General features: G+C 46.7%; 1 protein-coding gene across 1 annotated transcript; it reads right to left on the bottom strand.

Annotated features, from left to right (window-relative positions):
* Window positions 1-2,896: 2,896 nt before the first annotated feature.
* On the bottom strand, window positions 2,897-12,736 carry LOC142578262 (uncharacterized). Its single transcript, XM_075687663.1, has 2 exons — window positions 12,652-12,736; window positions 2,897-3,264 (listed from the first exon to the last, which is right to left on the bottom strand). Exon 2 carries the CDS (start codon window positions 3,248-3,250, stop codon window positions 2,897-2,899), a length of 354 nt encoding a protein of 117 aa, XP_075543778.1. The 5' UTR covers window positions 3,251-3,264; window positions 12,652-12,736.
* Window positions 12,737-26,917: the final 14,181 nt, after the last annotated feature.

Here is a 26,917-nt window from a genome sequence, read left to right as displayed (position 1 = left end):
TACTCCCTAGTGCCAAATTGGAGCGGAGCTCGATACGTGTTTACCTTTTCGCGACATATTTCGGTTTCATTTAGAATTTGAAAAACGAAATCACCGCACCGACAGGAAGTGGGCCAGTGCCATTAGCAAGCAGAGGGAGGGACAGTAATGGAACGCTGGTATGACTAGCGGCGTCGGAGCCAGCTGCGGAAGAAGACGGCGACGAACGCGCGAACAGTGGCACGAGCGCGTTCTCGCGGTTACGCCGAGGGACGCCGACGCTGCTGTTCCCGCCGTGCCTCCATTTACGGAGTACACCCACACAAGCGCAACAATGTGTTCTGTGCGATTCCGTTCAATCAGGAATAGCAAGAGGACATAGCAGAGGGAAGCAATGCAGTGCGCTGCGACGTTTGAAAATACCGACGGAGATGAGCGGTATTCTCTAATAATTTTTTTAAGCGGTGTATAAAAGGTGTACGGTTGTCCCATGGCTAAAACCGTCACGTTTAATGGATAAGATCGAATCGTTGGGTGTGTGGGTGGGGCGGAGGGCGGGGGATCAATAATGGTATCCTTTTTGCCGAGTTTTTCTTTCATGTAGAAATGATGGTAGTTGAGACAGACGACACGAAAAGTGCATTAAATAAACTTTCAATGTTATCGCCGTTAAGTTTTCCTTTCGGATATTCATGCGCGCCCAACGGCTGTCAGAATTGCTGCACCCTTTTCAACCAAGCCTTTTCTCATCGCACGTCTGGTTAGAGCTCGTTGACGAGCGCTGTAATTTTTTTTTTTTTTTGTAGAGTCCTAACGGTACGGGTGTTACTAATGGGACAGGTTTACACCCTTGAGGGTGCAAACGTTTTTCTGCGTGCACCTCACATGGTCGCTCGGTGACTATGGCGTCCTTCTGCGAAGCGTGCGATGACAGGCTCAATGGCCGTGTTGCGACGATCTAATTTCGACGGGAAATATTTTCGAGAGCACGCTATAGCACCGAGTTCTGAGTGCACCCGAGGTGCGTACAAATTATACCGGAGGTATCCACTGGGGCGTCTCCCACAGCCGCCAACTGCGTTGCTTTATGACGCTGAACATAATCAGTTACTCATATGCGAGCAGTGAGTAGTACCGGTCTCTCAAGAGTGGAAGATAGGCGAGAGATAAGCGTGTCGTACCCATATGTTAAAAAGACGAGTTGATGCGCGTGTAAGCAGTCTGTACCAGATTCCCTGTTAGAAAGCGAAATCGTCCACTTATCAAAACGTCAGGCCTATCAAAAGAACCAGCTATTGGTCCGTGATTGTATCCTTAACTTCTCCGTGGAAACCAAAAAGCATCAGGAAGAAGAAAGTGTCAATCAGCGATTGGTTCGCCTCTTACTCGTCATTCACCCGCTATCACGACATGCGTCGCACTTCAGGCATTTCCGGCCTGCAGCCGTTCTTTATTGTCAATGCCAGTGGCATGTTCATCTCTATGAAAGCCTCATGGAGGCCGAAAATCGCTATGGAATTGGGTCAATTCACAAACCTTTAGCCATCGCATGCACCTTCACCGGCTCACATGTATATGTGCAATCGGGATCGCTGTCCTACACGTTTACTAATCCTTAGTGAAAGAAGCTTGTGCAGGAGACCGGATGTTTCAGATGGTACGGAGGGAAACAAGGGCGCCCATGTCGAATTCAACTGAAAGCAGCCGACACTGCAGGACTGGCTCAAAATTAACCCCGTGATCTTCCTTTTTCCTATCTCGCCTATACAGCTACTAGCCAGGCGGTTTTGCGGTCCCTTCAGAAGACGGCGGTCGTCAACGGTGTCTCCTTTGCGCGGACCTTATGAACCTCCTTGAACCCTCTGGGCGACGTATATGGCCGTAGCGTTCACAAATCACAATTCCAAAAACACTAGTATTGCACTTGAGAAGAAGTACCTATACGTTGCTCGGTCGCGCATTGCACGAGACATGAATCCAAGAAAACAGCATGTACAAGGCGCTGTCTGTCTACATTTTTCCTAAAAGGATGTTCACTGCTATGAAAAGTCAATTCGCGCTAACATCCTTGCCTTTCTCCCTTCGTTTGCTCCTTTGAATAGCTGCATATGGTTTATGTCATGGGGACCATGACCTGAATTGTCTGCCGATCCTTCTGGGCCCTTCGATGGACAACGTCTTTGCTGAAAGCATCGGCGTCTATTGTCTACCCGTCGTGTTCGTGCATAAATGCAGACAAGTCAACGGACAATCCTCATGACCCTGCCGTAACGCGGGTTCATAGTGCGCAGTCTTCCTTTTTTTTTTGTATATATTAAGCATGGTAAGATACACGTACACTTCAATGCGATGGGTCTTATTGGCCAACCTTCTCATTGGCAACCTGTTCGCAGCTTAGAAGCATCCTCTGAAGTTATAAGATGGCGTGATCTTCGAGAAGCTCGTCTAGCATAAATGTGTGTATGCATGCCCCTGCAACGCAGCGAAATAGTGACATCAAAGCGATTCGTGGCGTAAAAGAAAGCTTTAACTGCATATAAGCTGATGTCAAGCTCCCGGGCTGACTTCCCACCATGCGAGCGAAGCAGGAAAATAATTTTCTTACAAAAACTTCCGCTACTGAGCTAGTTTCTTAAATACTATTTTCTCTCTTTCTTCTGGAAGTGCATATATTGTATGTCATACCTGATGACACAAGGTAAACTGAAGCCACGTTTGTATCGCAAGAGAAATACCAACATCGGCGCTGCGCGGAAGCGCTAGCTTGACAGGCTCCACTTCGATTCGCGGAAGTACCGTCCGCATAAGGGCTACCCGTACACTGTCCCCCACACTGTACTGCAAAGTACTTCCGCCAAAAGCGGCTCCGTTTTTCTACTTCTACTGCAGCATCGCCTCTCGTTCTCCCTCTCTCGTCTCACCTGACCAGGTAGAGAAGCAGGGACTTGGAGGGCGGCAGGCTGCCCGCTGCGGCCAAGTCCAGTCGTCCGACGCTCTCGCACCGATGCATCTCACAGTCGCTGCGGCCGACGCCAACGGAATCGACGGCTTCAGTGACGACGCTGCTGGCTGCGCGGGCCGGAACTGCTCCTTCCGCGCCGGGACCCGAGGCGTCGCGCCGACAGCAGGGCAGCAGCGGTGTGGTGGTTCCACCCGCAGAACAGCCTCCTCCTCCTCCCCCCCTTCCTCCTTTCTCGGCCAAACCCCACCGCAGGCCAGCCTCGCCACCCGCCGTGCCGCCGCCGCCGTTCAGGCTGGTGAGGCCGAGCATCCTCGCTGAAGGGGCTGCGCCGAGAGAAGACCACGACGCCCCCGAGGCTGTCGCGCTCATTCAAGTAGTGCACTCGCCACGCTGAATGCGTTGGGCAACCTCTGTTGTACCAGCAGGCCAGCCGCCAAGCGCGCCCGACTTGTGTAGCTCGGGAGAGCACGCGCGTGGCGAGGGGAGGTAGGACGTGCGCGGACTTCGTTTCCACTGAGAAAATGTCGACCGCGCCCTGCGGGGGTAAAAACCCGGTTTCGGTCGCCGTGCGCGGTGACGGATTAGAACGGTGCAGCCTCGGGATCGGGAGTGATTTTACGGGGTTTCATCGAACAGTTCGGCCAGCGAGGCACAGAGAGCGGATATATAGTATTTGGGCAACGGTATTCTGTGCGGCAGGGTTTAGACTCCAGACGTGTGGCGATTCGCCGATTAGCGGCGTTTGCGCGCAACAAGTCGGTTGCGACGGCTACTTGTCCGCAGCTTCCAGAGCGCGTTAGTTTCGGGTTTTTACTTCTCCCCAAAGTGCAAGAACCGCAAAACTTTCGAGCGTCGCGGGACGTGCTTGCTGGCCAACTTGTTACTTCTCGGGCTCAGTGTGGACTCGTCAGTAGCAACGCGCACTTCTAAATATATGCTGAACTTAGGTGTACTCATTCGAATTCCTAAGATTCCAACGCACCTCACAAGTTACCTTACATAATTCCCAGCTCATGCCTTCAAGTTTCCAGCGATGGCTAATCTTCCTCCTCCCGCAGCCTCTATACCCCTTTTCCTTGACCCGTGCGAAACCAAAAAGCCTGGTCTAACCATAGAGGTGAACAGCGATGACAGTCAAAAAGCGTCAGCGTCCTCTACGATTGATGCAACTGTATTCGAAATGCTGCTGACGAGCTTCTTTGCAAGATAAACTATGAAAGCTAATTGAAATAAGCTTGTCAATGATGCAAACAATACATTTCAAAAGTTTCAAAACAACCACACGTGTTATCGTGACAGACAGAAAGTGCAAAGTAAAGTTCATCTATAGCAATGTCTAACAGAGCATAACAATGTCTTCACCAAGAAGGCGATGGCTTGAAGTCGCACTTCGGCATTTCATCAGCCTCCCCGAATTCCTCTGAAATATTTTCCTGATAGCTTATTTTGTAATATTACGTTTCGCATATTACAGTTGGTGAAGAACTGCAATACTCGATTTATAATCTTTCAGAGAAAAAGAAAGTAAAAAGCTAGAGCTCCTCCCATCTTCCAAAGCATCCCCATCACCCTATACTTCGCCTATAGATCCTCAGCATGGAAGCTCAAAACCGCTCCTTACAGGACCCTAGAAAAAAGCCTCACACATGCACAAGGGTTGACAATTGAGCTTGTTCATCTCTTCTCCGAAGTGTACGACATGCGGTGAGACAGGAGACATTGAACACTTTCTGTGGTCGTGCCCAAAATTCCGGGACGAATGGGACGCTCTCCTGAAAAGTCTGCAACAAAAGGACATTCCAAATACGTGCCTGCAACATCTTGTGCTCCCCTAAGGACCAGTTATAGCCCGCAAAGAAACTTCACGTCTCCTTATCGGATTCTTAAGAGAGCACTGGACTGATGGAGAGGTGGTGAAATACCACAGTGATTTTATAATACACGCTCGGGCGGAGCAATTGCCGGCCTTGATCGCCAGGCTAAACCCGCCTGTTGCTGCACCTCACCACCCCCACCACAGCTTGTTGATATACATTACGAGAATACTTGGACTCACCCAAGTGGCGTAGTGGCTTTGGCGTTGCAGTGCTAAGCTCAAGGGTGCGTGATCAAATATCGGCCGCGGCGGCCGCATTTCGATGGGGGCATAAAAAAAAAAGCCTTCATTGGGTGCACGTTAAAAAACCACAGGTGGTCAAAATAAATCTGGAGTCCCCAACTACGGCGAGCCTCAGAATCATATCTTGGTATTGGTCTGGTCCCTAAGAACCCAGGAATTATTTCTTTGTAATACTTGGGAATAGCGCAAAACGACAGGACAAGATGGACAACAATGGATGCAAACTAACAACAAGTTTTATTAGAAAGGACGTGTATATATACTGGATGAGGATGAGCAAACAGTTAAATACCAGTACAGTGTGACACCAAAGAGAGAGAGAGAGAGAGAGAGAGAAGAGAGGAAAAGGAAAGGCAGGGAGGATAACCAGATGCACGTCTGGTTTGCTACCCTGCACTGCGGAAAGGGTATGGGGATGATGAGAAAGAGAGAGAGCACAGTTTCGCACACATTTGAATGTTCGCACCTCGTCTACACACAGTCGCCAGAACCTGTCGACTTGAGGTGCTGCAACAACGCTTTCGTGGCTTTCTGTGCCATCGACGCGTACTGCCATGGTTCCAAGGATTTTCATTTCAGAAGGCGGTCTAGAGTCCAGCCGATTCAGTGCTGCCCGGAGAGCTTCACGCTCGACGTCATACTGGGGACAGAGAGAAAGGGTGTGTTCGATTGTTTCTATAGTTCCACAAGAGTCGCACATGGGCCTATCCTCCATTCCAACGCGTAACGAGTACGCGTTCGTAAATTCCACCCCGAGCCAGAGGCGGCGCAATACTGTCGCCTCAGAGCGGGAAACTTTTGATGGCACTTGTAGCTTTATGTATGTGTCAAATCTATGAACATGGCGCTTCGGGAGGTTGGGAGAAGACCAGTATTTGTGTGCCATAGCTTTAGCCACGATATGAAGGTTTCTTGCAGCGTCGGTTCTGCATAAAGAGATTGGAACTGGTCGGGCTTCCAGGTGGGCAGATCGGGCATCTTCGTCGGCGAGGTCATTACCAGCAATGTTGGTATGTCCAGGTAGCCATGCACTGGGATGTAATTTCATGCCATTCAGTGATATCTTGATGGTGGTCTTCTCTCATTTCATATGTCAGCTGCTCATGAGCCCTGTGGCATAGTGCAAAATGCACTCTGAAGTGCAGCTTAAGAGCCGCAAAAGATTGCCCACTTCTGAGGTGTCTCTTGCAGGAGGTATTTGACAGCGACACGCAGGGCTGCAAGCTCGGCCGCCGTCGATGTTGTCATGTGGGACAGATTGAATTTGATTGTAGTTTTCGTAGCCGGAATGACAACGTCGTCTGAAGATCTGGTAGCTGAGACCGAACCGTCTGTATAGATGTGTATTCGTCCCCATGTGTCTCATTGATTAATAACAGCGTCATCTGTTTCGGAGCTGTTGTTGGGTCATTGGCCTTCTTCCTTACACCCGGAATACTTAGGCGCACCTGAGGTTGTTGGAGACACCACAAGGGTAATGAAGACCTTGCTGCTGGTATATATCCTAATGGAAGACAATCTGTATGGGTTATTATAACTTCATAAGACGTTGCACACGACCTCTGCGATGGAAAGAACGCCAAGTGACGATCGTGGACGCGGAAAAGATGACGGATATGCGTCCTGAGATCCCTGTGTGGGAGTTGCTTAATGTAAGGCTTTACCACCATCTCCAGTGCTTCAGTGCAACAGCGCTGACTCTGAGGCTTTGAAGCAAGTAATGGGGTAGCATGGCGTATAACCCTCACTGTTGACAACACCCACGACGGTGGCAAAAGATGGCAACTTGGTGTGCATGGCAGGGCGCTGCAAAGCCGCCTGCGACATTTGTAAATGCTGCAATCTCCGAATCTCTGTGGCCGTTGACAAGTACGATGAGTAAGCATGCTTTTCCACTCTGCGTGTAGTGCCAGGCTGTCATCTTGATGCGAGTGATTTCAGATGACGTACAAGCACTGTTGAAGCGAGCCCAAAAGTATATTAGACAGAATGCTTGCATTTCACAAGCTGATATATGACATGACGACTGTGTGTTCTCAAATATGTGCTACAGCCTGTGGTCGCCGAGAAACCAGTCGCGCTTGCGTTGAATACCACGCCCCTTCTGTGCCGCCAAAGACTTCGTCACCCGACATATTTCCGTGATGCACAAAACTTTGAAACACGGAGTCGCACTGTCATGGTCCTTTTAGTCCATGAAGCGCATCCACTTCATGAAATGGAGGTGCCATTCAGCGAGGAGAGGTCTTCGTTACAGCAATCGGGCATCGTCACATCGCGAGTGTTGCGATATAAAAATCGGTCCGCATAAGCTTCATGTCATGACACTGTGATTCAAAACTTTTCTTTTCTTTTGTCTAGGAGACACTGATTTCAGGTGCCTCAGCTCTCTCTGTCCGAGGATCATATATGTGGAATGTTATCGACTTCTCTCGGCTATATATTAAGTTATCTAGAACACTCCAGCTTCTCTATAGATCCGCTAGGAGTACTTATGCTCACATATTATACACCACTAAGAATAATATGATATACACTCAAATCGGCTAAGATCATATATATTACCGATAACAAAGCTTTCATTTCCTAATAGCAAGGTTTTTATTTCCTAAAACTAATTCTAAATTTGCTAAGTCCGCCTCCAATTCGCTACATCTACAGCCGAAGATCACCTATATATATATAACCGCTTACTGACACATTGACACACTAAGCCGTCCGCCTGCCTTTCCTCTTCATCTGTCTCTCTGAACCGTCCGCTACATTAATAAGCTAATTAATTCAGCTATTTTCCACTTGGAGACCACGCGAAAAAGAAATATGCGTAAGCTATTTCCTTTTGCCAATGCCTATCAGATTCCTTTGCCTTCTCCATTGACGGATCCGTTCCCGTTCAGTTGCTCTCCGGATGCAACTTATCAGAAGAGAGAAACGACTCGCATACGAACTAACCACTCCTTCTCTCTCACCTCTCGATCTTTGTACCAAATCGTGTTGGATGTGAAACGTAAAGACCGTAAAATGTAAAGATCTTGATCGTTATTCGCTGGCGACTGTGTAACTGCACCGCGGCGCGACTTGCATTAGAACTGTGCCGGTAAACTCGCCTTGTGTCTTCAACGTGAGACGCGTGTACTCGCACGCGAGCAGCTTCCATTCGCTTTCCGATTGCGAGACTTTTTGTTTATCGTTTTGAGTAGAGTGCGGATGAGCTTGTCTAGCCTTGTGCAGGCGAGTTGCGAAACGATGCGAACTTATAGGTGCCCCTTTCGTTGGGATGGTGCGGAGCTATACGAGTTCCGCACTTCCACAACAAAGGGTTACTTTATTAAAACGTAAGACTTCTTAATCAATGATACAAACATCGGCGCTACTCATTTCAGTTCAGCACTTTGAAATGTACAGGACGAGCTCCACGACTCGACAAAGACAACAATGTCTGACAAGGGTACTGGGCGCCTGCGGCGCACACAGCATGGCACATATACAAAACGAATGGCGTATATGCAAAATGAATGGCGTATACGCAAAATGAATGGCGTATATACAAAACGAATGGCGTATATGCAAAACAAATGGCTTGTATACAAAACGAATGGCGTATATAGAGAATGAATGGCGCGTATGCAAAACGAATGGCGTATATATGAAACGAAACGAACTTACAGCACCTCTGACATAACGAGACACGTACGAGACATTATACACTACAAGAGAGAGAGAGAGAGAAAAATAAAGGAGGGAAACACAGGCAGGTTAGCCAGTGCAAGTATTGTGTGAATACACACTACAAAGGTTCAAGCAACCAGCACAGCAGCTAGATTCTGCAGCACAAAGACTCACTAAAAACATTTCTAATAAAAAGGGATGTTCACATAAATGAATCACATTTATTCAAACGTTCATACGCAGGGTGCTAATTATCGTACGATCCAAATAAACATTTAAACCTTCGGGCTTCGGCTGATTTTATTTGCTGTGATAAAGTGTACGAAAAAGAAAAACCACCAATAAATATACTGCTGCGACATATGTAAATAGTACCGTGCCGTAGTGAGGAGCTATAAGCGTAGGCGTAACCAATTAGAGCCTTGTATTACAACCAGTATACTTCACGAAACGGCTGTTGGAAGAGCCCAGCTCAATACGAATCTGTTTATAAAGAAAGACGATTATCTTTAGTTGAATCAATTCTTGTATAGACGAAGTATCATCGCTCTATTAATCTGTGCTAACATATGTTCATATTTATATGTAAGCAAATGTGCTGTGTTAACAGCCCATGTTTTTCATGCACAATACATCAACACAACGTTGTGGACATGAAAGAAACATACGGGGATAATGCCGAGGTCGGGAATCTGTAAGAGTGCCGTAAACTATCATTTTAAATCACCAAGCAGCAAATGTTACCGTTTATTTACAATTCTTAGTACGTGAGTTGACAAAGAACATATTAATGTATATACGAGAAGAAAGGTGGTTAACGAGGGACCCGATTTTTGTTATTAATCATATCAAGAGAAGCCAACAAACAAAGACACCAAGGAAAACAGGGGAAATTACTTGTACTTACTAATTGAATTAAATAAATGATAAATTAATTGCAATGGAAGTGGATGAAAAAACAACTTGCCGCAGGTGGGGAACGATCCCACGTCTTCGCACGTCTTCGGTTAGAGCATCGCACGCGTAAAGCATCGCACGCGATGCTCTAACCGAAGAAGTTGTTTTTTCATGCACTTTCATTGCAATTAATTTATCATTTATTTAATTCAATTAGTAAGTACAAGTAATTTCCCCTGTTTTCCTTGGTGTCTTTGTTTGCCGGCTTCTCATGATATATGATCAATGTATAAACCACTTGTGCGTTCCAGAGTAGGTGCTGTGTGTTTTTTCTTCTCGTTTTTTTTTTAATTCTTTTTTCTCTCCTTCCCCTATCGCATACCTTTGCCCCTCCCCCTGTACAGGATAGCCAACTGGACACAATCTCTGGTTGACCTCCCTGTCTTTCCTTTGCCTTTATCTCTCTCTCTCTCTCTCTCTCTCTCTCTCTCTCTCTCTCTCTCTCTCTCTCTCTCTCTAGAGTAGGGGTTCGTCAGTCGTAAGTTTTTGTCGATGAGAAGACAGACTGTTGTCTGTTGCATAAATCTATTGCGCTAATATTCGGTTCCGCGGACTCAATGCTTGCGGAGATCACGTTACTCATCTGTCGAGTTCAGTCACTAAAGCAGCATGTAGGTTTCATGCCCCCCGCGAAAACTATGCTTGAATCGAAGTATAGTTATTTTCGGTGCTGCTATATGCCAAAGACATTTCCCTGAAATTGGCTAAGCTTGTAAAAAAAAAAAACTATCTAGGATAAAGAAAACTGAATGTACCCAGTTAAAGGCAGAATGACTCCGTTACCTGTACCGCTGGAACCGATAAGGATACACCATGAATTAACTCTGAATCGACCGCCCTTACGTATTCTCAACACATACATGCGCCAGCAATATTGCGCAGTATATAGACGGTGTGCACTTCGCGCAGCTGCAGACCTGAGAAAATAGAAATCTAAAAGGATGTGGGAACTGGTCGCAGAGCGCGGTCTTCGCACCGCTCGAAAACTAGGTCCTCGGATATATTCATGCGGAGCATAGCGCGCGGGGACACGGTTTGCTAGGCAAGACAGGCCTTGATTTCGAATGCCGGACACAATCGCGCAGTATTGCGCTTTCACTCAACTCATTGAATTCGCGCATAATTTCACCCACGCGTTGCGCGCTTTCGGCCACGCCTTATTTATTTTGTTTCATTTGTTTCCGTTCTTCAGTTCCGTTAGCTCAACTAGATTTAATTTTTTTTGTGTGTGCGCGGGAAGGTGGCAGGGGAGCTTGTAAATGGTTCGGTAATAATAACGCGGGCCTCAAATTATCAGACGACTGAGCCGTACGCATCGGTTTGCTATACTTCGAGCATATTGCGTAATTTATTTGCGCCTACGTTGGTTACCTATAGTTAGATGGGCTCGAACGGCTCCACAAGTCTGCTAAATGTTCCAATTCTTTTTTGCTGGCCGAACGGCTGCGTTTAAACCGCTCGCATTCTTTGAATTCCGTCAAGTGTTCAGTTCATGAATCTACTCGCAACTCTTATCTGATTTTGGTCATTGATGAGCCAAATCTAAGCCTTAACTCTGTCCTTATTACTCCCTATTAGGTGTGGCTTAAGATTGTGGACGCTGTTTCTATTTCCTTGTAATTTATTATCGTTCGGAGTAATGAAGCACTTATACAATCCGTACGCAAGAGAGAACTTCAAACGAAGTAACACTGTGGATGCCGTTTCTGTTTACTTGTTATTTATTATTGTTAGGGGCAATGAAGCACTCATACAATCCTTACGCAAGCGAGCATTTTAAACTACGTGTTACATTTAGTTTCAAGTTAATTCTCTCCTTTTTCTTCCTTTCTTGAATTCTGGTTCACAGTGCATAACGAATCAAAGAAGGCCAGGCGAATGGTGTGTGCAAGAACGTGACTATAAGGTCTGCCTACCGCAAACGATATAAACAAGGCAGTTCAATGCCATATACAGCTTAGTGAGCATGGAATGTAGCATAATAAACGAAACGGAAAACTGAACGCAAACAAGAATGGATCGCCATACTTAGGGACAAAGTACACCCTGACATAAGAAAAGATAACAGCGGTTACTAATGTATAGTACTATTCGGCATCATCTATATATATACTTTGTTAGTATCAAGGCATATACACGACCTCTATGAAACTGAAGCTTCGCGAACGAAATTAAGAGGAAGCTTTAGCTCCGGCTTATCTCCAACGCGGCTTATTCAAACACATGTGAAACACAAAAACGCTTTTCTGAGATAACCCCTGGACCGATTGTAATGAAACTTGTTGCATTTGAGAGACAAAGTTAAATTCTAGTGACTGTTGGAAGCGGATTTTCGATTTAGGGCTGAATTTTGTTGAAATAACTTTCAAAAATACGGTAATTCGAAAAAATATAGAAGCACGAAGTTCACAAATTAATAGCTCTCCATCAAGAACAGATATCGCGATTCTGTAAACGGCGTCCATAAGATTCTTCAAAGTGGGCAAATTAAATGTAAATTTGTATATTGCGTAAATATTTTACGTTGTGTACAGGGGTTCTGCAAAAGCTGTATTCCATGTTACTAATTTTTTAGATTCATTTGCAACACATCAATTTGTCCGGGTGACGTGTACTATTAGATATAATTGGCAGAACTGTGACATAACTTCTCATTGCTTAATTACAGAGTTGTAAACTTGATAGTTTCGCTTTCTGAACATTTGAGATTTTTGCCAATGTTTAGTAAAACATCGACGACCTAAATAAAAAATTCGATACGAACAGTCACTATATCTTAAGTTTTTCTTTTAAATGCAACAAACCTCGTCAAGTTTGGCGGAGCGGTTGCCGAGAAAAACGAATTCTCCTTTTACATGCATTTAGATAGGAGCACCCGAACTAAAGCTTCCTCTTAATTCAAAGCGATTGCAAATTAAATTCGTCGAGTCACTGCAAACTGCACAAACGCGGTGTCATTGCTTACCCTCTGTCCGCTATACGGGTCACTACTCTTCACGGAAGTCGCAACAGACGGGACAAGCAGCGTGCCCGCCTTCCGCCTTCCGCAAACGATACCTGCAATGAGATGCCGCGTGCACTGCTACCGTTATGCTTGCGCAGCAGGCCGTCGGTAACTCGCGTGTGAGAAAATGTGCTACAACTTTTGCGTTGTTACAAACATGTGTACAAAAAGATGTTGCAAACATGTGTTACAAATAACTCAATATATTATAGGGATGGTTTTTATGCCCCGACTAGCGTTCATTGATGTTTCGTCCGCTATCTATCTATCTATCTATCTATCTATCTATCTATCTATCTATCTATCTATCTATCTATCTATCTATCTATCTATCTATCTATCTATCTATCTATCTATCTATCTATCTATCTATCTATCTCTTTTCATACGTCAGTGATTGCGCGTGGTAGTGTGTCCTTTCATTTTTCTGTTCTTTTCGTGAAAAAAAAAACACGTTTTAATATTAGTGCAATCGAGCAGCCGGAGACATACTCCTCCCCCCCTCCCCCCCCAGTTGGACCCCATTTAAACCTACACGTGCCGAACGCGCAGAAAGCGCGCGCTCCACCGAAATCGTCCGCGAATGGCGCCGGTGCGCGTTGTATATATACAAGTGCCAACGTTTTGTCGCGCACTTCGATGAAAACAGAGAGAAAAAAAAAGGTCTAGAAAGAGAGATATGAATTTTAGGGGGAATTCCGCGAGCGTGGCGATCAACGAACTAACCGTACAATAATAGGCGTAAAGTAAAAGGAGTCCTTAAGCTGGAAGGATCGAACGTTGTATAAAAGAAATGACACGAGAAAAACGTTCAGTATGAACAGTTAAGAAATGCAGGTATACCTGTCGAACTTGAGTCTAGAAAGGAGATGGCCCTTGGGGCAAAAAAAGCTCGTTCTCTCGGCGCTAATGTGACTAAAATAAACATAAAATTTTTGCAGATCTCACGCATGCACTGTGGGAATCTGTGGTATGGAAAGCATTTTCAGATACCTGGCTATCCAGCATTGCTTCGGGTTCCGCAGAACGATACCAGCTGGACCAATGTGTTTCTGCAAATTGACTAGTTGTGTGGGTCGCGAACATACGTGTATGTGCACGACAGCGGCACGACGGCAGCCGTGTTGTAGACGATCGTGCGATGGCAATGGCACGATTTCTAAGCCGGCCGCTGGCATTTTGTTGGGTTCCACGTAAGTAGCGGACGAACGTAAGCGAGAGAAGCGCGTATTGCGACGTCATCACCGACTCATCAACATCATCATCAACTTCACCAGGACAGGGGAAGGCGCGTTCACGTGAATGCGACAGTAAAGTATCGCCAGAACCTGTTTGCGGCGAGTGCGTTTCATCAGTTACTGGAGCAGATTCACACATCATCAGAGAGAAAGAGAGGAAGGCAAAGGAAAGACAGGGAGGTTATCTCCGGTTGGCTACCCTGTACTGGGGGAGGGGCAAAGGGGTGCGATAGCTGACACATCGTCAGTAGTGTCAGTTAAACCTGTCTCCTTCGACGCGATACGCCAGCGTTCTTGTCCTTTTTTCGTTTGGCGCATTGATTTGTTATTCTCCCTTCCTAGCGCGTCACCGCCGTTTCCATAGCTGCGATTCGTGCGCTAGAAATGCGATGCGATGTGACACGCCAGTGTAGCATTCGTGTGAACGCGGTAATGATGTGGGAGTGAAAGTCGGGTTATTTTATGCACGACCTATGCAATCTCTAACCCGTTCTGATTGACGCTGTCGGCTCACTGCTCATTATCAACGTGCAAATAGAATTCTACATTCATTAGGAAGCGGACCAATCCTTGTTCTATCAGCTGTTTTGTCACGGTTCGCTATCCTTACTGAGCTTTGCCTCTGTTCATTCGGCTCCTGCCCGGGATTCAAATGCAAACTATGCCAAAGGGCGCGAGGAACGTAATGATTTGTACTAAAGGCACTAAAGAATATAAAAAAATGAGCGCCGCTATTCGATGCGAGTGCTTCGACAAGAAGGTTTGTGCTCGCCTTGACAGACACGGTATGGCCTTAACGTCGAGCCTTCGGCAGGTCTCGCCTTAACCTTGGTCGCAGCACAGTTTAAATCAAGTAAGGCTATTTACACAGAGTGCCACGCTTAATTTGTTACATGTCGACCTGCCTTTGTGCAGATGACAACGTCGTTTTCGCGAGAACAGGTAACAGTTTGCCTGTTAGGAACAGGCAAACTGGTGCGCTTAGTAATACATCGTCTAAAAAGTACACTTGTGTCTTATGAACAAGAAGATAAACGACTATAAAAAGGCAAAAAAAGCAATAAAGAAACTAAACTTACGCAGCCGCGATATCTTACGCGACACTCGCACGCGATCATTACGGTGTGTTAGCCCGTGAAAAAAAAGGCGAAATAGGACTATTATAGGAAATAGCGTCACTCGCACCGTAATAAGTATGAGCCAACATAGTCAAGCAAGATGTGTGGTGAGTCGTACACTAACGCCTAATGTCAGCATATACCCCTGCAAACGTACGCGTGGTTCTGCATTCCATACTTTCTTGCGCTAACTTTCGTACTGTGACTCTATATATACAAAGTAACCATATTTATATGTTTGGATATGATTGGTTGGATTACCTATGTGATTTGCAGGTTGTTTCAGAATCAAGAAATGTGCATTCTATACACCAGAACACCATGAATTCAAAGCGCGCCGCCATATTGATGAGCGCCGGTCGCGTCATCTATCCCAAGCGCCGCGAAGTAGCAGGCCTGGGCTGCCTCACCGGGAGATTCGACCCGGCGCAAAAGCGAAACTTGGGCTTTTTAGCTGGGCGGAAGGCGTGCTTCGCGTTTTTTTCTAACCTGTCATTTTCGCTGTCTCGGTTCAATCAAACTTCAAGACCTCGTGCAAGTCCTCAATGGCCACACTGAGTACCGAGCAGACTGCAGAAGCGAATACATCGGGTAAATACGCTATTACATTTGTACAAACCGCGTGCTATATGCTAGAACACGTGTGAGCTGTAATATCTCCGTATTTTTGGCACGTAACCTGTGAAGGAATATACAGCACTGTGTTGGTGCCATGTATTATTAAAGGTTGCGCGATAAAGCTTTATCAAAATTCTACTTTTCAACATGCATCACGCGGCAAAATTTTGCCCGGGCGCATGCTTTGCGACGAGTTTCGCGGAAAGCGGTGTTTCTCCCATAAGTGCTCAGAAGAATGCGGTAAATTCTTCGTTCGCGTCACCTATTCTCCTTGCATAGGCGCGGTACATCACACATTTTCTCGCGCCTGCGGCGCTCGTGCTGTATCAGTCAAGCCGGATTATACCATTCTCGCACCTTCCGGCGCTCTAGCTTCAAAATAGCCTCACTGATTTTCCCGGGGGAGCAGTAGGGGCCGTTGTAGAGACGGGGCCTTCTCTCCTGGAACAGTATCTTCGCTCGTGCCGGTCTTTTTGTGTTGTGCTCTCCGTGACTTTTCAAATGCATTTTTTAATGGTCCCCTTTGAGTTAAAATGTTTTGAAAGCATGCAATTGCCGAGCATCACCTGCGATACTCACTCGTGCATTTTTACTGGGTTGCTAGTTCTTCCTATTCACTGCAGCTATCCACCGGTGGCGCAGCTTGGCGTTCTTCGTTGCGGATGGAAATCGGTGCAAGCTGTAAACACCGCACTGGCACGATTCCCTACGTGTGTTGCGCTCTTTGCAAACAGCGCTAAGTAACCTGTTCCTTTTGCGCTGGTTGTTTTGGCATCCAAACACGACGCAATGCCGCCCAGCACTCACCATGCAGTGTTTTCTGGCTGCTTTGTTTACCTTTAGAGCAACGTACGCAACGCGAAAAATACCAGCTGCCAGGCGGGGGAATCCCTTGGCATGTGCGCAAGGGAATTCCCTCCGGGAAATTTCTCCAGAAGCTTGGGGCAGCTCATAGTACTGAACCCTCCGCAGGGTATAGATTCCTGTATGCTTAGTGACGTGGACACGCAGCACGTTGACTCGGTTTTGTTTATTTGAGATCGCAGGATTACACGCCAGGCACGCTTTGGGGAAGTACCACCTTTCACTCGGAAACTCGACTCTAAACATAGACTGGCACGTAGCGGCGCCCAAGAGACGTACTGTTCTGAACTATAACCACTGCCAGGCCCATTGCAGTCACTGAACTCCGTCCTACAATTGCTATAGAAACGTGAGAGCCACTTGACTGACCCTCGATCGACCCTTGCCCGGCGATAGGCGCGGTTGCCCCGCTTTTTTAAGATATATCTCGACGCACTTTCTCCCAACAGGGCATTGTCGAAAATATTTTAACATGTCAAAGAAAGAAAAAGTACACGACGATATACACTCCGTGTAACAGGACATGTCTCCTTCTCGTGATCATACCAGCTGGCGTATATACTAGACGCGTAGGATTGTGTTTGCGATGTGAGTGCCTTATTTGATAAACATTGGCCTCAAGGCCTGCTTTCGGCTCGACCGCCGCACCAACATAACACGCAGGCCGTACTCTATAGTACGTAATAGAGCAAGAACGGTTTGCAGACTCACTCTTTCTCGGTGGGTGGTTTGAACTCCTGTTCCACACCTACGCAAGTATAGTGTTGTGTAGATGAATCTGGGAGCAGCAGCGCCTGAACGTAAGTCATGACATTTAGACGGATGCTACGCTGTGTAACTCTATATAGTAATATCGTGCAACTTGAAAATGCCCGACGACGATTAATCGTATCTCAATGTCGCCGCAGCCGTGACGACTACAATGTGAGCCAGAGGCACGAAAATGTTCGGCGGAATCGAGATGGCACAGCGCTCGTACGTCTGTGGGATTCATACCATATAGCTGTAGTCAGCAAAAGCCGTACTAATTCATACAGTTACCATTTCAAAAAGCTACAAAGTGTGCACAGCGCCGCTACTCGTGGAGATAATGTCGTATTTCAGAGGCTTCTCAGCCGCATTGGATTATGCGGGAACGACCCGAGCATTCGAATTAAATGACAAGACGGGCTCATGAACTACGTAACAGGTTCTCTGTTTCAGTCATAAATGAGAGACATATTGAATAAAATTTTCGCGGAATAATCTGGTACAGTATGTGTTGTCGATGCAGCAGAAATATTAGTTATCTATACGGGAGTGAACCCTGAATTAAATAAAATTCAGATTTTCGGTCATGTTACGTACCCCATGGACACTATTTTTATCTATTCCCGTGTAGGGTTTCTCGCCAACCATTTCGTATACTTAAAGTTGGGCGCGCTGAGACCGATATGCATGCTTATGGTGAGTCAGATGAAATCTCGCAAGTGTTGTTTGTCTTGTTGGTTTTGTGCGCAGCAGAGGCGAGAACTGTGAGTCAGGTCAGCGCTGTGGAATGGTATACGCTCTATTTAAGAACTACTCTCAAACCGAGGTCTTCGAAGTATAGTAACAGCGTAGCATGCGTTTAAACGTCTTCTTTTTTTTTTTAACTCACGCTCGTGCGCGCGATTTCGCCATACATTGTTTATGTTCAGCTTTCCTCCCATGTCCATCGATAGCCTGTTTTTTTTTTCAGTATTTCGCATCGTTCATAGCGCGTTAGCCCCTAAGCATGCTAAATGGGAGCATATATGGGAGCAATCATGCTAAAGTTGCGCTGCGGCCTCCCTGTAGCTGTACTTCGTCTTGCAGCAGTATATTTTGATTATTGCCGGATGCGACTACATTGCTTGATTGCTGCGGTGTATGGGGTGCTTTTGAGGCATTAAAAGGTGGGATAGTCTCGATGGCCTTGGGCATCCGCTCAACGAAACTGCAATGAGCGCACATGTCGTAACTTTAGCCTGTACTCGGGCGCCACTTGCGTGACGACGTACACAGGCGAAACACAACGCTAAAATGCCTCGCATACCAAAGTCGTCGATTCGTATAACCACTCTACGTATAGGTATACATGCTGGGGGGAGGGGGGGCGAAAGCGGGAACGGGATATGGTGGGGACAAGTCATCGTCAGCCAGAACAGCAGTATGAAGACAAATTGCGACAAAATTGTGGCAGTTAAAAACGTCGATAATGAAAAATCTTGCGCCGCCGAGGCTTTCGAGAATGGAGATTCCTCCGGTTCGCGCCCGTCGGGTCAACGCAGTTTCTGGTGGCTGACAGCCTATACAAAAAAAAAAAAGTATTGCCCTTAAGCGCCACAAGAAGTCGCAATCAGCTGAGAAAGTTCACTGTACGGATGCACGAGCTGGAACTATCGCAAGACACCCAATAATTCCTTCACACAGTCCAATCCTTCTCGATACAGGCTGATAAAAAAAAGAAAGTAAATCGTTCGGACTTACGCAAGTCAGTCACTTGCAGAATCGCCGCCAGAACGACAAAAGCGGATTTCCTTGCCCGTACGCCTCACACTGACTCACACAACACGGTGACACGCGCGTGGTATACTTCACCGGGTCCACGAGCCCTTATATACGATGACCTGGTCCGTCCTTTACACACGTCGCGAGAGGGGAAGCGAAAGGCGCGTATACGCGTCTATTTACGACTCGCGAGCTTGTCTCTCTAAAACTCCTGCGAGGTGGCCATGCAAATCGAGGAGGTATAAGACGAAAAGAACTGTTCGCGAAGATTCCGCGGCGTATAAAGGTCTCTCATGGTCGACGGGCCCTCCGCGTTTTCATTAGCGCTCGCGGTAGTTGATGGCTTCGGTGTATACGCTGTATATGGAGGGGGAGAGAGAGAAATCTTGAGAGGCCGCGCCTACCATATAGGCTTGCAGGAAGGTTCTAGATCCACCTCTCGCGAAACGACCGTGCGCGCGCGAACATAACGTAATCAAGAGAAAACCTGCGCGCATAAAACGATCAAAACCGCGTCGCTCTCTCTTGCAAGTGCATTGGCGGGCAAGAAAAGAATCGGCCCCGCCGACAAGTGTGATGAGTGGTGCCCTTGCGCGAGAAGGGCCGAAGCGGCGCGAGGTCTGCCCCGCCGGCAAGGTCACAGTCGGTTCGAGTGAGAGTGCGCGCGGTGTCGCCCAGGAGGCATTGAACCGGGGCGCCTGTGGCGCTTTTCGAAAACACGCGTGTATAGTAGGCGTACAGTACATATGCCGTGCGCGCGTCTACCGGCGAAGGTGAACGCGCTCCTGTTTTGAAACCGGAAGTTTTTGTGTTTTCACTTGCCGTCGTAAAAAATGGAGAAGAAAAAAAAAAGAGAGAAGAAAGAGAAGGCACGAGTACGCGGAGAGGTATACCGATGCGGACGGGTGGCCCCAGGACGCGCGCGCTTCCTCGCCATCTCACATTCACGGTCAAAGAAGAAAGTGCGTGAGCCTCTGGAGGGACTTCTCGTGTTATGAGGATGAATGTATATGCACTCTATGCGAGCCTTGACAGCGTGGAGTATTCAAAGGCAAAGTGACGCGCGGAGGCCTAATCCGTTACTACTGAAAATGCGCAGCATAATGTCAGGCCGTTGAAGAACGAGCGAGTGGACGTCGAGATTCGGCGTCACTCGTGTGGGCGCGAGCTGCTCTCGTAATTAGGGTGTCGAAATGACGGCTCTATGCGCGGCCGTGAGGATATGCGCTGGCAGTGAAGTTAAGGCCAATATGTGCTCTAATCGTTGCTTTTTTTGCAAACGCGAAGGCTGCGCGAAAAGGCTTAAGTTCTTTCCTGAACAGACACGGAAAGCCTGTCCCGAGTGGATAACGGCGCTTCGCGCGTACGGGCAGTGCATAAGGTGCTTGTATAATTGAATTCATGAAATACGGAAGTGCGTGAAGATTAGAAGACGGAGCGCCCTCGTCTCTCTCTCGAAGAGATTATGTTGGGTGTGGCCTCGCAGTCTCGAAGATGGCAAGCTGCACTATAGCCAGCACTTCTATATAGAGTGGTTGTCGCGACAAACGAGGAAACCCCGCAGTGGCAGCGAACCAGCGCCCTTCTAGAGCGTTTAAACCAACCGCGGTGTGTATACCTGGAAATGACAGGCCGCCCCTCAACGAGCCCGATCAGAGTGTAACGCAAAGCTTAATAGCCCGGAAAGAAAATGACTTAAAAAGCGCGCGTCAGCGTATACAGAAAACAAACAGTGCGTGAAAGCGTTATTTGCGTAAAATTGGTGGAAACGATCTGCGCCATCTTTGGTGTACGAGCAGTGCGAGCTGCACGCGTGACGTCAAACCCTGAAAATTTGTGACACCAACTAAAACTTCCTGCGCACACACACACACACACACACACACACACACACACACACACACACACACACACACACACACACACACACACACACACACACACACACACACACACACACACACACACACACGCACACACACACGCACACACACACACGTACACGCACACACGCACACACACACACACGTACACACACACACACGTACACGCACACACGTACACGCACACACGCACGCACACACACAAAACACTGTATTTCCACCGATGAGCAAAACGTGAACAAGGTAAATGCTGGAGCCTTGTTTTGCTCATCGTCTTGAATTTCCATCTCCCGCATTCCCCGTCTTTTCTCTGTATTTCCACCAGTGAGAAGAGCTAAATATTTATTCATTATATGATCTAAGATACCGAAGCAACACTGGTGCTTTGAAAGACATTGCAATATTGGGCTGGGAATTAATTCGACCGCCTGGCTTCTTTACCTGGCCGCTCAAAAGCCCGTGCTCGCGATCATATTTGTACTCCGTTTAATCTCCCTCAAAGGCGGGTCGACTACGATGACTCTCCCATTGGACGAAGGTTCAACCGCAGTTTTCCCTCACCTATGGATCTAGGGAGGACAGAGTGTTTTAAGCAGCCGTTGTCGGCTCTTGGATGTGCATTCTCTTTCAGTCATACTAGACTGATGAACCGTAACGTTCTCCACCCTTCATGTAGATACTGTAAATAAATCCCATATTCCTCGTTCTCGATGAGAACAAGTCCTTCCCTTCAACAACGTCCTTAGCGTGGATGAGTCGGACGACGGCATGGGCCAGCTACCATCTAGTTCATACCCGACTCCAATCCTTACAACGGATGCATTTGAAATCTATCATGAAAGGCATTCCAAAGCAACGTCAGGTTCATTTGTTTAGAGCGACATATGCTGGCGATTATGTTCACGCGCGTCACCTGCGTATGCTTCGATATGCAACTGTCTCTTTCTTCTGTTCAATTTGTTATAATATTTTGAACCTCTTCTTTAGGGCAGAGAGTAGCCAGCGTATAGCTGTGCATTCCTTTTAAACATCGCCGTGTTTCCTGCCCGTAATCCATATCCGTTTTTGCAACGTACGCACTTCCGCGCCCCACAGATCGAGAGCTCGCGATATCGACGGAGGCGTGCGCGTACATCCGCATCCATACGGCAGCTCGCTTTTCCTGCAGGCAGCACATTGTATAAGGACGCGAATCGCGGCTAGGTAGCCATAGTTTATTGATTTTTGTTTCATTCCTGCAGCTCGACGCTGCGTCGCCAGCTCGCAATCCTATCGCATCTCGCGTGGTTCTCGCGTGGACATCTTTGGCGCAACCCGCTCCGAAGTTTCCTCCGTGCATTTTCTGGAAGGTTCGATATACGGCGTGCCCCTTTCGCGAGGGGCAGGACGATGAGCACGGCCCTCTCCTCGCCCTCATCGTGAAGGATTCCAGAGGGCGCTCTATGGGTGCCCTGTTGTGATGAAGAGATGCGCGTGTTTGCCCGGATAAAAAGCGGTGGCACCTGTTTATTGTGCGTCATCGGGAGTCGTTCCCGCTCTTATCGGCAGTGGGTGCCGGTGTCGATCAGCTTTATTTGACTTCACAATCGGAGACCCGTGCGAGAGCAAAGGCAAAAGCGTTCCGCAGTTCGCGTTCCACACGAGGCACCGTTTTGACTCGGGTTACCGTTCCCCTTATCATTCCGTGGGTAATTCCCACCGTTGCCAAAAGCGTCGGCTCATGCACGTGTGGAAGTGTCTCACGGGCTGCGCGGCGACGAGAGGTCAGCAACATTTTCCATCACGGGTCGAGTCTTGACAAAAAAAAAAGAACATTAGAAAGCCATGCGGATAGCGAAGCATTCGAACGGAGGGAATTACTAAGAAATGACTCAAAGGAGAACGCAGTCCTGGAGCTCACACGTGCAATGACATGGTTCTCGACTTGTTCTTTTTTTTTCTTTTTTATTATTATTCTTTTTTTATTTCATTTTATTTTGCACGAGTAGAAGGTTGAATTGGCAGCAGGCAGAGTTAGTCCTGCGAGTCCTGTCGGTAATTGGTTCCACCCGTGCGCCGCACCTGATGCAAGTTAGGTACAAAGCCAAAAAAAAAAACGAAAAAAAAAGAACACTTGAGTTCATCGGCGCATCTTCGTGTAGAAGCCATCACAATACAGGAGAAGACAACGTGAACAACGAGGCAGTGTATGACTCAAGCTGCGGTTTCTTGAGAACCGTGTACCGTCGATGTACCGTCGGGTAGCCAACTGTCACTTTACACAGGAACACACATGTTGTGCATTACCTCTGAAGAACGAAGCTATAGCATGGTATGAGTTGAGAGAGAGAAAGAAAGAGAAAAAGGATGTACAGAAAGGCAGGCAGAATAGCCAGAAATAGCTCTGGCTAGCTATACATGCACGGAAGAAGTGGGTAAAGGGATAGAAAAAGAAAGAGAGCCATGGAGAGTACATTTGTATAAAAAATAATAAAATGGTATTTGTGTCATAAATAAAATAAATTAATATACAATTGAATAAATAACCAATTGGTATGCTGAACAATCCACAATTGAAAACTCGATCCAGCGCATGGACAAAAAACGCTACTAAATTCCGCGCTTTAGGGTTCCCATGCTTAAAATCGAATTTTCGAGAAAACAGTGTAGCACATAAGATACGTCGGCAGTATTGCAGGGTTAATACCTCCGGCGTAAGCGCGCAGAGGTCCGGAATTTCAGCAGCGCACAGGCTCCTTTCACAGCATCGAGCAGGTTCTTTTGAAAATAAATGACGTCACGGGCAACCAGTAAGGATACCCAACATAATGTCTCCTTTGTAAGTACTGGCCTAAACCTTTTGCTGCTGAGAGAGACCTCCCCCCCCCCCCCTTTCCAGTCTTTCAAGCCGAAATACATATCCCTGCATGTGCCGCGTGCCTCTAGTACTGAATGAGCAGCATGTCCCCGACCAAACAGAAACACAAAATCACATTAGATTGATAAGGTGTTCTTTTCAAAATCTATTAGCATTTTCTTGGTGGAAATCAGATTGACCATTAGAGGAGAGAACGAGGGTCAAATTTTCGTTTTTTGAGTGTTGTCAACTGAGTGTGGTGGCACGGATACCATGACATGTTCACATATTTGGGTCGCTCTTGCGGAGGAAATATCCACGAACGTGACCATGTCGAGTCCTTCGCTGTACGTTCGCATGCAGCCTGCTCATTATTAGCAATCGGTTACCTAGCAAAGAGCAGGCTCTTCGAAAAGCTATGACGTCACGGGGAACCAGTTAGGAGACTCAATTTGATGCCTCGATGCGTCTTTTGTTTTAGAACCTTTCCTGGCTTAGCTAAGCCTCCACTAGCCCCGAGACCGAAATTGTCGCAATTTGTGAATTGCTGTAGAGACTTTGGCTCCTGCACCAGGCCGTGGTCCCTTCAAGAACGAACATGAGAGCAGAAGAAGCAGAGAACAGATATTATATGGCCAGCTCAAGGGACGTCCCCCTCGGTTCATCTCGCACCACGCGGGGTATTCCGCCCAGCGGCAATTGACTCCGCATTCGAGTTACGTTTAGTTACACCTTAGTGAACCCCTAGGTGTCAAAATTAACCCGGAGTCATCCCCTGTGGTGTCTCTCATAGCTTCAGCGTTGCTTTGGGACGTTGAACCCCCCGAATCATTCACTTGCTTCCACCCAACTTTTCTTCGCTGACTAAAGGTATCACAAGGGTGTTTCAAGTCTTCGTCCGATATTTGGCATTTCAATATCTCAATTTCCCCCATTCCTCTCTAGCCTATTACTACTACTACTGCTACTAATTAACTGAATAACTACAACAACAACAACAACAACAACTACTACTACTACTACTACTACTACTACTACTACTACTACTACTACTACTACTACTACTACTACTACTCTCATAGAGACTCGGGCAACCTCCACAGTCCGTCAGTCAATAAGTCAATCAATCAATCAATCAATCAATCAATCATATTCACGTAGTATATATGCATTGAAATGTATATTGGCTTCCCTTGCCCTTCCCTTCTTGCTTCCCTTCCCTTGGTTAAAAAGAGTTTGGAGGGGACTTGTGCAAGGAGTTGCTAAAAGCTTCAAGAACATTTCGATGGGACTTGTGCGATGTTGAAAGTTGTAGCTGTCTTTGGTATACGTATGCTTACAAAAAGTGCGTGAACCCGCTAGACATTTTCTTTTCTTTTTTTTTCGACTCCATATGAGTTCGGTTGCAAGTTGCAACATGACGCAAGTATTCCAGTTTCTAACTTAACTCAGATAACAATTAATCGACAGTTCTTAATGAACTACGCTCCGAATCTCACTGAACTACCGCAGTCATGGGAAACAATGAGACCACAAATATAGAAACTGGGAAGTGGACATTGTGCTGAGGTCTCAAAATATTACACAGATCCATTATTACTATTACAACGTGACGTCACCTTTCTTGAATTGAAACTGTCTAATTTGACGGTTGTAAGCCTGTGTTTCTTACGCGTCCATTGCCTTTATCTTGTCTATAAAGCTAATGTTACAGCCTGAAAGAGGTATGAAATAAGACTACTACTACTAGTACTACTACTACTCATGCAGCTGCCGCCGTTGCACTGAGCTGCACCACATTGCATGCTTTGCTTGCGGAGAAGTCCACTTGCAATATATGTTGTGTTGGCTTTCTTTCATTGCTTTGTCGAGTAATAAAAATGCCGAGTGCGCGGCACAACAACAACAACAACAATAATAATAATAATAATAATAATAATAATAATAATAATAATAATAATAATAATAATAATAATAATAATAATAATAATAATAATAATAATAATAGGCCAGAACTTAGCACCGCGAACTCTAAGTGCAGTATCGCTAACTCTCTTTCGCTATGCTTAGCGTTTGCGATGGCATACTTAGATTGTGATGACTGTGACGTCTTGACAGCTGCGCGCGTCGCGAGTGACCTTGCACACTGTCATTTATTAGAGTGTCGTTTCTATATATCTCGTATCTCTTGCAAACTTGCGATTTCATGCACACTGTGAACATCTCGAGTACGCTCGCAACACACCTCGAAGTTTGTGTTAGAGACATCCAAAGTGAGTGAAGTACGACTATAATGCTTTAAGGAAATGAGTGACTGATTGTGTGATCGAGTCTTTGTCTTCTACCACAGCAGCCCAATGCTCTCACTATTAGGTCACGATCTATTTTTATTTATGTATTCTTTGTTTGTTTGTTTGGCCACGGTCTCATGCATGCTTCTATGGTGCTAAAGTCGCTCTTTGAAGCGTCTGCTACGTGTTTCACGGTTCATTTTCTCGCACTCTTCCCTCGTGACAGCTAACACTTCTAGATGCTGTGTTAGGGAGGACTGCCATCGAGATTGGCCTGTGCTTTTAGGATGGAAGATGACTCCGTCAAAGAGGGTGAAATGCGCTTAAAGCGGTATCGCACTAAATCAAAGAAAAGAAGAAGAAGAAGACACGTGTAATTGTAACATCTGTGCGTGTATAGCTGGAGGCGCACTGCGCTATATGCGCACAGTGCACTGAGCGTTTCTGTGAATGCGTCTCGCGTATGCGGCTTGAGAAAGCGCAGTTTCCGGTGAGAATAATTTATTAAGGCTAGAGTCTTATTAGATGGCTCGTGGGTCGAAAAAAACCGATGTCCGGCGTCATGGCGGCGAAATTCAAATTGAGTTGAACCCTCGACCTTTGGTGAGAGTCGAACCCACTTGGAAATACGCGAACCGGCCATATATATCCAAGTTGGATTCCCGTTGGCATCGTGAACGTCGAGAGTCGAACACACGACTTTTGGTGGGAGTTCAACCCTCGACATTTGGTGGGAGTCGAACCAACGACCGGTGTTAATTAGGGCGAATTCGCCGTAATTGAGGCACTCGAACCCAGGACCCAACATGGAGATATGGGCGAACCGGCCGTATTTCCAAGTTGGATTCCAATTGACATCGTGAAGGTC

Source organism: Dermacentor variabilis, chromosome 4, assembly GCF_050947875.1.
Source record: "Dermacentor variabilis isolate Ectoservices chromosome 4, ASM5094787v1, whole genome shotgun sequence".
Taxonomy (NCBI): domain Eukaryota; kingdom Metazoa; phylum Arthropoda; class Arachnida; order Ixodida; family Ixodidae; genus Dermacentor; species Dermacentor variabilis.
Note: the sequence above shows the minus strand (reverse complement) of the source record. Positions and strands in the feature narration are given on the sequence as shown.

Coding starts and splice junctions, on each gene's coding strand:
- LOC142578262 (XM_075687663.1), bottom strand. CDS start 3,250: ATGCTCGGCCTCACCAGCCTGAACGGCGGCGGCGGCACGGCGGGTGGC.